The sequence below is a fragment of the Agelaius tricolor genome, unplaced genomic scaffold, assembly GCF_023055355.1.
Source record: "Agelaius tricolor isolate 1412-34295 unplaced genomic scaffold, bAgeTri1.0.p SCAF_16, whole genome shotgun sequence".
Lineage (NCBI taxonomy): Eukaryota > Metazoa > Chordata > Aves > Passeriformes > Icteridae > Agelaius > Agelaius tricolor.
Genome location: NW_027269276.1, coordinates 14,007,910 through 14,020,445, shown reverse-complemented (window position 1 = coordinate 14,020,445; position 12,536 = coordinate 14,007,910). Strand labels below are relative to the sequence as shown.

Below are 12,536 nucleotides of genomic sequence, written 5' to 3'. Positions count from 1 at the left end.
GAAAAGCTGTCCTAATATTTACTGCTGTTCTCTGCTGGCAGCAGCAAGTGAAGCTGGGCCACAGTGGTTCTCAAGCTGTGTCTCTGTGAGCAGTTGGAACTCCTAAACTTCATCTTTTGGTGTGTGCCAAAGGAAGCACCTGCTGCTCACGTGGCCAGTCAAGATGGGAAAGTGATTTGGCTGCTTATTTTTCACTGAGGTTAATTGGTTCTTCTGTTCCGTGTGGAGGCAAATTTGCTTGAAGAAGGAGTGGAGAACTAAGCAGTGGTGAGAGGGAGGATGCAGTACCAGCCTTTTCTCTGGCAGTGCTGACATATGCCAGATAATCATTCATCAGACTTACACTTTCATTGTCCAGAAAATAGCTGGCAGCTACCAGTATTTTAGGATTGTGTAAGTAGCATCTGTTCTTTTCAGTGGGCTGTTTAGATTCAAGAACTGTATCTCATAGTATGCTTCTGTTGAAAAAGGAAAAAATAAAACCGCAATTTAAATATTACATATTTATACCAAATGAAAGGGGCCATTTAACTATGGGCTAATAGTTAAATAATGAAATAGATAGTGACATGATGGAATTAAACCCAAAGCTACCTTTTTTTCATACCAGATTTAGTAATTCTACTAAAATGAATGGCATTTGTATAATATGCCATCACTCAGAAACCTTCTTTGTTTAACTTTCATCTGAAAGTTAGATGCCACACAATGTACTGCTCAGAATAGAAGTTGTTCAAAATCTTTGTTGTTTGGTAATATAAAATACAACTTCTTAGGGTAAATGCAATGAACTCGACTGAACCAGCCCACTCTTCAATGCTGAAATACTAACTTAGTAGGACAATTAAAATTGCTGAAACTGAGCTACAAATCCTCATTAATTCTTTTTTATAATAAACCATGCATTAGATTAATCAGCATTATTGCTTCCCCAGTGGTGTAAAATGTGCTTATTTCTGTAATGCTTCAACTTGGAAGGAATATGAAGGTTTGAAACGATCCTGGGTGTGTATCAGAGCTCTTCCACCTGCCAGTCCATATTGAGTGTTCTAGTGTGATTTCATTTAAGGTGCCCTTTGAGTCCAGGAAAGACTCACACAAAGTTAATGAATGCACAGTATTAATCCCAGGAACTTGGTTAATATAAAACAGTTTTTGAACCTATCCCACAGCCCTTCCCCCCAAAAAGCAAGATATAGCACAGACTCCCCAAAATACATGTATTGATTCAAAGAAGAGCAATGCCTTTGGCACTGCCTTGAGATACAGTGAAGCATTTTAAATAGAGTAACTTCCTTTTGCATATCAAGGTAATGTCAGCAGCTTCAAAAAGGAAGTTGGGACATCATTCAAACTGACATTGGATTTTACACAGTTTGCACCTGATCACAAAATGTGCACTTGCACTTGTTCACTTCTGACATAGCTCTTCCCCTGCAGAGAAACTGGAAAGTTTTCTTCCCTTTTTCAGTAGAAATATTTGCAATATATTAATCATAGAATATCTTGACGTGAATTCCTATCCACTGTAGAATGTCAGAAAAATGCTGAATAGTTCATAGTGATTTTGAGGACAGAGCTTAAAAAACTTGGATGATGTCTGATATTCTAACTGTGCTTCTTTACCTAGTGACAGAACTGGGAATTCCTGAGATGCTAATGCATTCAGAAGGGAAAAATTATGTCTGTGTACTGTTCAACTCTATTTTCAGTCAGCTTTTTATTTAATACATTACTAATAACTTATGCTTTCTAATTCTTTGCTTGATCCTGTTAATTGTCCATCCACACCCACTTTCAACACTCCTAGATTAGTTGATGACTCTTGCTTGGGAAAGGTGCCCACACAACTTGAGTGAACAGTTGAATTTTCAAGTGGTACTTGAACACATGATAACACCTGCTTATTATTAAATTAAGGGTACATTAAGAATTTCTTTTAAGATGTTAGTAAAGGTAATACCTAAAATAATAGAATTTTAGGTCAAATCTACAGAAAAAATGTAGCTAAACTGTAAAACATACTTAGGTATTTCCTGTAAGAAAATACAGTATTATTTCTATACTGTAAGTTGTCCAGACATGTTTGTAGGATCTCTCTGCATGGTCCTTATAGGAAAACTGTGGACCACAAAATTTCAATTCTTAATTAAGTCTGTGGGGTTTTTTTAAATTCTTGATTCTGTAATAATCTGTAATCCTTCATATTGCCCTCATTACTTAGAACTGATAAATGTGTTTAAACAACATCATCGTTGGCCATGTTTGAGTAGTTTATAAAAACAAAGGAGGATACCTGCAGAGAAATAATACTTGATAAACTGATTTTAGAAGTGGTGTTCTGAGCGTGCTGCCATGCTGAGATGGACTGAAGTTACTGAGCTAGTTTCTGCTGCATTAAAGAGGACTTTTTATTGTCAGCTTAAGGTTTTTATTACACTAGATGTTCTTTTTATGGCTTTTAATTTAAGTACTTTTTAAATTGTCCATACAGTACAGGGCTCAATTCATAACATGGATCTGCCTTCTATGTTCTATGAGCCTGTCAGAACAAAAGCAGATTCAGTATTACTGGACTAATCTGAAAATGTATGTTGTGTCTCTTCCAATTCCATGTGCACTTAAACACACCCCTGAACAGCTCAAGTTCTTCAGTAGGTTGGTTCAGCAGTAATCAAATAGAACCTACTCCTTGGCTTTGTGAGACTTAGGAGAATTATTTTCATGAATTTTACTAAATGAATTTTTTTACAAGATTCACTTACTGCAACTCATTTTAGGCTGTCGTGAATTTGAAAAGGAAAAAAAATTATGTCTTTAGTTCTTACTGTAGTTTTCTTAGTATTATTCACTGCTCTGTGGCAATTCTTCATTATAATTACCTATCTATTGGACCTTTTAAGTTATATACCTCGACAGATAACTTGTCAGACAAGACACCTGTGAATCAAGTGTCACTTCTATACCTGTTTTGTCAAAGAAAACCCAAAACCAGACCCACCCTATGCTGGTGGTTGTAGGTGAAGCAGTTTGATCTTGCAGAGAATTGGGAAGCAGGGAATTTCTTATACATTTTTTAGCTGAAATGAAGTTAAAAAATTGTGGGGACTGAATCTGTGGGTTAAATGTCTTGCATTTTATGAGTTTAAATACAGTGAGCTGGGTTATGTGTATCCCTCAGGAAAAAAGGCATTTGATGTTTGACTTGGGTTTGTCTGGGAGACACGTGGTACAGTGGTGTTGGACTGGTTGGACAGCCTGGCTGAGGTACAGCGTTTCCACTGTAGTGCTTAAATTGGTATTAATGGTTTACAGCTCTACTCCCTGGCCAGCAAACTTCAGTAGACACAGCCATGCTCTGAGAAAGTCATGTTCTTAAAATGTATGTATAAATGAATGTACCTAAGCTATGTGCTCTTATTATCAGCTAGTGGATTTATCTTGTGTGTCTTTACTTATTTAACAAGAAAGCTTCTTTCCTAACTACTTCCATAGTTTGAATTCATGTAGTAACTTTGCTTGTGCTTGTATTCTAGTACATCTTTACCTCTTTTCTGATTTTTGATATCTTGTTTTTGTTAGGACATGGCGTTGCATATAAATAGCCAATTTCATGTAAATACAAATGGGAAGGTTATTTTCACTAAACAGGAAACCAGGAAGTCAACTCCATACTGAACTTCCCAAATAAGTTTTACTGAAAGGAGGGGGGGAAAAAAGTCAACCTTGGGTAAAGGCTGTTCTGCCTTTAAAATCTGTACAGTGTCCTCTTCAGGACAGAGATACTTTGTCAGAGTGTAAATGAGCCAACATGTAGCTTCCTGTAATCCTACTTGGATGGTTTCTGTTATCTGAGCTAGCTTGTGTTTGCAGCGATGCATATCAAGAATAATCAGTGGGAAATGCTTTGGAATGAAGGCTGCATCCTCATTGGAGTGTTCTAGAATACCAAGTTTAGCAAGTCTGACTTCTGAAGGTCAGGAAGGACATCTGAATAACCACAAGTGTCATTCTAGAGGTGCTAATGGAAAGCAAACATAAGTTGCAGGCATTCTAGCTGGGTTGGCTGAGTGTTGAAATACTGTAGAGATTGGGATTTACATAAACACTTACTAAGGGATGATTCTGTGTGCATCTAGGTGGATCAAAGAAAGAGTGATAAACCTGGAGACCCTATCATGTGCTGCTTCAAAGATAATTTTTCTTTAGTCTAAGTAGCAGGACTGTGGGAATTATCAATTAAGTTATAGTATGTTGTGTAGGTTTAATTGCAAGTTAAACAATGAAAAAAACCTCCAAATGTGATAGTTCTGTAGAATTGTGGGTAGTATAAATCCAGTATTAGGTTGTTAAGCTGCCTTCTATTTACTATAGTTCAGAGCTGGAATGAGTCTGACAGTCCTGTGGGAGCTGAGTGGATTGTGGGATGCCTCATGGAAGCAGTTAGAAAGAGCTCAAGTTACTATCCCTGTCCATTTATAGGCCCCCCTTCCATTTTTCCAAGAGAGTCTTTGAGTTCTTAGGTAGGAAAAGTAAGGATAAAAGACTTGCACGTCAAGCAGAACAGTATTTTCTAGGTGCTGACTTGTGAGGAGGGTGATGGAGCCATGGCTGTGAGGATTTTTCTGGTTCCTACTGGGAAGAAAAGACTGTGAACCTAAAAATGAACTCTCCTTGTACTGAAGTCATGTTACATACTGCTGCCAGCTCATCCCCTTCAGCTTCCTTTCCCCAGCCACTTCTTTCAGCTGTGGAGTAACTCCTCCATCTCCTTCTTTCCCTTTCTCTTTTCTCAACAACCTCCTCTGGTCACTTAATGATTCTGTGGGCCTGTCACCAGTTAGAGCAATTTGAGGAAAGGCAGAAAAGGGATAGCACCAAGTGCCCTTTTTGTATGCCAGGTAACAGCCTCTTCTGCCACTTGTGTGCAAGTCTGCAGGCTTGGTACCAGTTACCCAATATCCTGGACATTGCTTTCTGGTGAAATCACTGGTCTTAGAAGGTAACTCCTATTAAAAAGAAATGGAATAATAGATTATGCATTAACTCTTGCATGTAAGCCTTTATATACCCTTTACCAAATGCTGCTAGTATATAAACATGGCTTGTTTGTTTTTTGGTTTTTTTTCTTTCAAGAACCTGTTCTGATTAGAGCTTAGGATAACCTAACTTGAGCCCATGGGAAAGTACTGGGTCTTAGCTAAGGGTGATGCTCTCAGCTATAATTTTTTCTTTAATTATGACTGAATTGCTGTCTTACTTGCAAATTGGACATAGTGTCCCTGAGGTAAGCTAAAGAGAAATAAAAATCTACCTCTTGATAGTCTTTTGGGTACTGCCATTAATATCTAAGATATAGTTTATTATCAAAGCAGATTATATAATTTTATATGTGTGTATAGATGTAAAAGTTTTTGCCAAAATTCAGCCTACAACCAAGTGGGCAGCCGTACAGTAACTAATATCAGTTTTCAGATCTGTGGAAAACAGAAGCAGTACTAAATAAGCAAGGTCAAAACTTGGTCTTAATTGATTTAATTCTGTTCTAGAGATTGCTACTGCTGTGAAGTGTCTTCTGTAAGGTACAAAGTGTGTAAATAAAAGAGGCATTATTTTTCTGGAATTAGTTAATCTTCTGCCTGGTGTGTTTCTAGGCTAAGGAATAGCTTAGCTTGCACTGAGAATTTGGTGCCTGCTGTAGAAATTGTAATTGTCAGAAGGCTTATTTGAAACTTCTTGTTTCTTCCATTGTGGCTAATTTAGAAACCATATTCAGTAATTGTATAGATAGATTCATTTAACTTCCTCAGAGTCTCCTGTCCTCAGAAGAATCATGAAGTTACTGGGTTTAAGCCAGGGTAGACTTTATGTTTGAAGTTTGATGATGTGCTAAAGTTACTAATTATTGGAAGTAGAGATGAATAGATGCTTGTTTACTCCTCCACCCTCCTTTTCTTCCCCACAGTCCCAAGTTGGCTCTTTGCTCCTTTGATGGGGGAGAAGTAAAGGAGTATTTGTCAATTTTTCATTATTAAGAAGGTGAACAGTTTATACAGATTATCCTGTTCTCATCAAGCATGTTTGAATGACTAAGAAAAGACCTGTTTAAAAATAACTGAGAGATGATCAGGTTATCTAATAGTTTAACTAAGTTAAGAAATCAAATAGAGAATTGCTAGTGTGAAGCACAGCTGAGTTTTTTTGTATTTGTAATAGTTCTCTAATCCTGCATATAGAGCTCATTTTATTAAAAGATAGATAATCTGCAACACAGGTTAGAATCTTTAGTGTTTATTATGTAGCAATGTGGAAAGCAAGGAGAGGGTAAAAATTAAAGGAGAATAAATAGAGGCTTCCTAAATTTTAAACTGGTGACACTTTTAATTTGTTCCATATAACTTCTAACAGTCCATTTTGAAGGACTTAGGGATAATGTTGATGGAAGGGTATCCCAGGGAAGGAACAACCATTCCCAGCTTCATTAAACTCCCTCTTTCTCCCACAAGTGAGCCCTGGATGTGTAGGCAAAGCTCAAGGCTGGCCCTAAGTCGTGGCCAGGTGGCCACCCAGGGTAGCCCATGCCTGCCCCACGATTGTCCTGCTGGTCTGTAAGGCTGAGAGCAGCATCTCAGGGTACCCTGGGTGGCTGCACAAAGCTGGCCTGGGGCTCATCCATCTGTGCCTTTGGGGTTACACTGAGCTAAGCTCAGTAAATGATCAGCTGTCAGGCTGAGGTCAGCTCCTGGGTTTTCCCCCCACTTTGCCAGTATAGATGGGAGTTAATACATCACAAGTCCTGCATTCTCTTGCACTGTGTACTTCAAAGCCATACGAAATTGCTGATGCAGATGAGTGTTAGAGACAACTTCTCCACAGTTGTATTTGCAACATGCATGAATACAACCAGAAAAATGTCATTTTAAAGAAATGGTGTATACACTTCTGAAAGGAAAGTACTATATAGGGTGAGGGTTTTTTCCCAAAAAAACTTTCTTTCATGAGGAAAGGTAAGAAGTCTTCTATCAAACACTAGAGAAGGGAGGAGAGATTGTAATGGGTCCCAGATCTCTTGCCATTTAACTTCAGTTCAAATGCACTGAGAGTCTGATCCATCCTTGAGTGTCACAACTCAGTCACAGGGAAAGCCAAACTAAAATGGAGCTCAAATCTGTGTAACACCCTGAGCAGTGTATTACATCCAAAGTGAGTATAACTTTTTCAAGTACTTAAATGAAGTTTGTCATATTCTCATCACTGTTGGTTTTAATTTCTTTCTACCTGTTCATTTTTAACTTCTGCCCAGGAGAGCCACATAAAGTGGCTGCAAGTCTCTGCACTGCTGACCACCCCACCCTCAAAAAACTTGCTGAGTAATCTTGTGGCATTCAGTCCCAGGTGTCTCTGGGTTGCTTGTTCATGTTATTTCCTCTTCCTCGTGAACCGCTGGGTTGCCAAAGGACTGTTGTGGCAGAGGTAGTAAAAAGATGAACTTGAAGAGCACTAATTCTTCTTTCTTGTCTCAGTGATGCCAGTATCCAGGTGCACAGTGAACTGTTCCTTCCTTTGTAACAGGAGGATCTTCCTCATAAAATCCATCTCTGCTGAGCTGCGGTAGGAGCACTGCTGGCCTTGGCACAAAGCCCGAGTCTCAGGGAATTGCAGAAGTTTAACCTTCCCCATCCACCAGCCACATCTCAGAGTTTCATAACCCTGTAGTAGATACCTGTGACACATTGCCAGAGCACAGTACTTGCTTTGAAGCTTTATTAACACTGTGGCAGTAATAATAAATATAGTTGGATTGTGAAATGCTGTTTGCATTACAGAGTAGTCAACATGAGTCACTACAGCCCTTCCCAGGCTTTAAGTGTAGGCAAGATGTTTTTGATCTTGAAGTTTGCATCTTAATGTTTCAAAATACTTACAACTATGGTGTCAATATTTAATGTGCAGGTGGGAACTGAAGATAAACTTTGTGCGTGCTTCACTCATTAGTAAAAAGAGATTAGATTTAATCAACTTTACACTGTGGCTCTTAATTGCCTGGGTAATTTTGTTGGTTGCATACTTGGATACTAACTTTCACTGTGAAGGTCAGCTCTGCTGGGCATGTTTTTTAGATGAAGACTCAAATCCGAAAGTATTTGACTTACCAGAGTTAGTTTTTGTGTAACAAATTAGTGACAAGTGTGTAGTCCAAGTCAGCACTTTAGAATTAAGTGTTTAAGTCTAATGTGTTTTCTGGCTTAAATCTTGTGAACTTAGCTACTTATATAAAAAGCATCTAAAGAATCTTGCTTTTAAAATCCTTCTGGTCTCTGATCTAATTCTTGTACAGTAAAAGCATTTTCTACAGATACATTTTACAAGGTCTGCAGATTGTTTGCACAAAAATGTCATTTTGAAGTACTTTATTTAGTGCTCTTGTAGCTGAAGCTCAAAGCCAATTTACTGTCTTGTTTTATTCATTTTAGACAGTTCAACCTTCGAATGAAGAGAGATACCTCTCTTTTTAGTGATGACTTTAAAGTAGAAATATCAAACCAAGTCATTGATTATGATACCTCCCACATTTACACTGGACACATTTATGGTAAGTATACCACTTGAAAATGGATGAAAGTGCAGCAATTTTAAACAGGAACTTTCTAATAGTATGTGGAGAAAATTAGTATCAGTATTATTAGATTATTGTTAAACTTTATGAATGCATCTATCATATTTGAGCTCCCACCTGGTTTTATATGAGTCACACTTAATTGAGTATTTTATCGAATAATTTTCATACTCATAAAACTTGAATTTCAAATTTGTTTATAAACATACTCTTCACAAAGTCTGATGCATTTAAAAATAAAGATAGAAAAGTTGTATACATTGAAGAAAAAAGAAATCAGGTGCCATTTTTAGTTTAAAGGAGTAAAAGGAATATAGAGTTACTATCACTAAGGGTAATATATCTGATTTTAGTAAATACAAAGGATAAAATTGATTGAAAATGAAGAAGAATTCCAGAATTAAAAGCAGATGGAAAGAAGAAATGGACTAAGATTTACTCCGCCCCTCTTTGTATTGTTTGTTTGATTTTCCTGAAGGTCTTTCTAAGCCATGGTCTGCAGTCTTGAAGTAAGCATTTTCAACTTTGAAAAGTAATAAACACAGGGCTTCATATGCATCTAGGCAGACCAATTTGCCACTTATTTTGAGGAGGTGAGAAGGCTTTTTGATAGTGTGATTCTGAATTTTCCTCAATGGAGGAGTATATAAATATTGTTTTAGCAGAGTAATCTTTCATCCTTTATATAGGAAGGGCTGTTGGGATGCTGCATGTTGTAGCATCAGTGATTAAACTTTGGCAGTTGAACTTTCCCTGATTGTAACTGTTTCAAATACAAATTCATTCTATGAAGATTTAAACCTAGCTACAGTTTTAAGAGGATTATGCTTGAAGAGAACAATGGATGTCTTGAATATAGAGAGTCCTTCTTTGAAAGTTTTCAAAGTTCTGTATATGCTCTGTTTTATTGTTTATTATTTCTAATTGTATGAAGGGATGTGTAAGGACAGGATTTGACTATAGAATTAAATTCTGTGTATGTACCAGCTTTAAAATACAGAGTTAAATTCTGCATTATATGGGTTTTAAACATTTCATTTATGCACCTGGTTGGGAAGCTGCTGAACTTACTGACTGTCATTTTGCTGTAACTGTTTGTCTTAGTGATGGATAATCTTAGTCTGAAAAAGGATTTTTGAAAGGTATAAAAAAGCTAATACACTTTGTCCCTTAACAGGTGAGCAAGGAAGTTTTACTCATGGCTCTGTTATTGATGGAAAATTTGAAGGATTCATTCAAACTCACAGTGGGACCTTTTATATTGAGCCAGCAGAGAGATACATAAAGGACAGAAACCTCCCATTCCACTCTGTCATTTATCATGAAGATGATATCAGTGAGTACTTCCATTTTGTGCTACAGATGAAATATTTCTTTTATTAAATGTCAAAACTTGTATGCCATTTGTAAGCATCAAATGAAACTTTGGCTTGTGTGTGACACTGTAAATCATGCTGTCCTCAAGTGATTCATACACAGTTAAGGTGTGAGAGAGATTTATGGCAAACCAAAGTCAGCCTTTATTCTGACATTTTAAGAAATCCTTAGCAGTCAGGCTTAAGTGTGCAGGCAGTGCATTTCCTACCCAATGGATACATGTTTCTTTGAAAAATACATTCTTAAAATGATCTATACTGATTGCTCTTCCATGTGACCTGGAAAATAAAAGATAATCATTGAGTGACTTGAACTTTAATTATGTATATCTCATGAGGGTGACATTTGTGTGAAATAAAAGCTTCCCCTGCCTGTGTCTCTCACATGTGCATTCAGAGAGCTCTTAAGAAAAGGTGGTGGCACCCAATATGTCCCATTTTACACAATAGCCAATGGAAGGGTACAGAGAATTTAATTCGACAAGTGTAGCCCCAGAAATCTGGCTTCAGTTTCAAATGCTCAGAAGGATGAAAAAGTACCATGAAATACTTCTGTGTCTTCAGAACTGATGCACCAGAGTTCTCCTGCACTTTACCTGCTTATTTATGATCAGTCTTCAGATGTAATACAAATCAGTTTTGTTTGATGCTTAAGTTATAGTGAACCTGAAAAGTACTGCAATAAAGTTGTCATTCCAAGTTTGAATCCTTCAAGGATCAAGGAGGTATCAAAGGTAAATGTTAGCAGAGTCAGTTTAAGACTTAACTTTTGGTTATTGAAGCTAACAAAATGTCTTTCCAGCTAACTTCAGGATGTCAGTCTTGCTGAAAAATCAATTTAAACCATAACTTCATTTAAAAACATGTCCCATCAGGGCACTGTGCAAACCCTAGAAGACTTGAGTTTGAAATCTCATTTGGAATTGCATGAGGAGGCTTGGATTAGATCACTAGAAATTACTTGAACCACTTTGAAAATGGTTTATACATTTATCATTAACAAAGTATGTCATAATGAGACTACATTGTGGAAAGAAGTGTCAAAGAATAGGAAGTTAGATGAGGAAAATTTCTGATTGTGATTTGACTTTGTATATTATAATTTTCTCAGTGCTATAAGCCAGTGAAAAAACCAGGGTTATTGCATATTGCTCTCCTTGATTACTTCTCTTGTGTGAATGCAGTGAAGACAAGTGATCTTTCTCCACTGAAAACTCAGCAAATTTGGGTGGCTTTTTTGTATTTTATTTTCAGTGGCAGTATGTGTGCTGTCTCTGAGTATATTAAAATTGCTGTGAGCTGGCAAATATGTTTGTCATTCCTGCTATCTCATTCTGTAAATATGATTACTAACCCAAAAGCAAATAGAATTTCCATAATTTTAAAGAGCTTGTGAGCGAAAGCATTTACTGGATTTGTGAACAGTATTTGTTTTCTGACTAAGTGTATATTTTCCTGGTGCTTACAAGACTCATACTTAAGAATAATTTTATGGGATAACATTCCATATTTTTGATTCTCAGAGAGAAGCTGCAGCATGAGCTACATTTTTATCTCTACAGAGCATTGCTGGTCAGTTCAGCTGGGGGAAGTCAATTCAAAGGGGAGAAGGCAGTTTTCCCTGTTAGCTGCAGTTGGAGTATTACTGGCTTTGCTGCTGTAGCAGGAAAGTAATGAGGGAAAAGTAATAAAAAAGTTACAAAAGTCTGGCATGGAACTGTAAGACACATCTTTCATAATATTTCTGTGAATAATTCACACATACTTCTAAGTTTCGTGTTGCATCTTATAGGTCTCATGAACAGTTCACTGCTTGATATTGGGAATGTTGGACTTCACTTATGTAGGACTTTGTGTAAATAAGTCACTGTCAGCTTCATAAAGGGTTTTATTAACTAACCCTGTTGTTGAAAAGAAGGGGAGGAGGAAAGTAAGCAACATAAGGCAGTGATGTGCCCAGTTTTCAAAGGTTGAGACAAGCAAGAAGATTGTCTCATGTCCCAGTTCCTTATGCTGTAAATAGGGAGTGACTAAAAATACTCTTCACTGTTACTGAATGCTGACAGAAATAGAACTCTGCCTTGAAGAAGCTGATAAATTGATTTTATGAAAGTTACTATTGCTGTTTTGTAGGAGTGATCTCTGTTGGAAGAGTAAATGGATCGTTTTGGGAACTGGAGAAAGTAATGTTGAAATTGGTTCTTACTAAGGTCTTATAAAGTGAATGGGAGCAGGGTATGTTGGGGTGTTTTTAATTATTCAGGTATGGGAATGGTTTACATCATTTTTCCTCTTGAATCTAGTGCATCAAACCCATCAATTAGAAACAAAATCAGATTGTCAGAGGGGAGAGTCTAAATCTATTCTGGTGAGGCACATTAAAGCATCAGTGCAGTTTGGCTTCCAAGTCACCAAGTGAGTGAACATTGCTGCTTGCTCAGCAGGGTTGAAAATAGCCCATCCTGGAGCAAAGTCTAAGCAGCACTATTTAAAAACACATCACTCCTCCTGGCTGCTGCCAGGGCAGTCTGATATGCCTGTGT

General features: G+C 37.3%; 1 protein-coding gene across 1 annotated transcript in view; it reads left to right on the top strand.

Annotated features, from left to right (window-relative positions):
* Nucleotides 1-12,536, top strand: part of ADAM10 (ADAM metallopeptidase domain 10) — a 42,111-nt gene that overhangs the window by 11,274 nt on the left and 18,301 nt on the right. The window contains exons 3-4 of the mRNA XM_071441652.1: nt 8,475-8,593; nt 9,795-9,953. Of these exons, the coding sequence (XP_071297753.1) occupies nt 8,475-8,593; nt 9,795-9,953 (278 nt within the window). The remainder of the gene's footprint in view (nt 1-8,474; nt 8,594-9,794; nt 9,954-12,536) is intronic.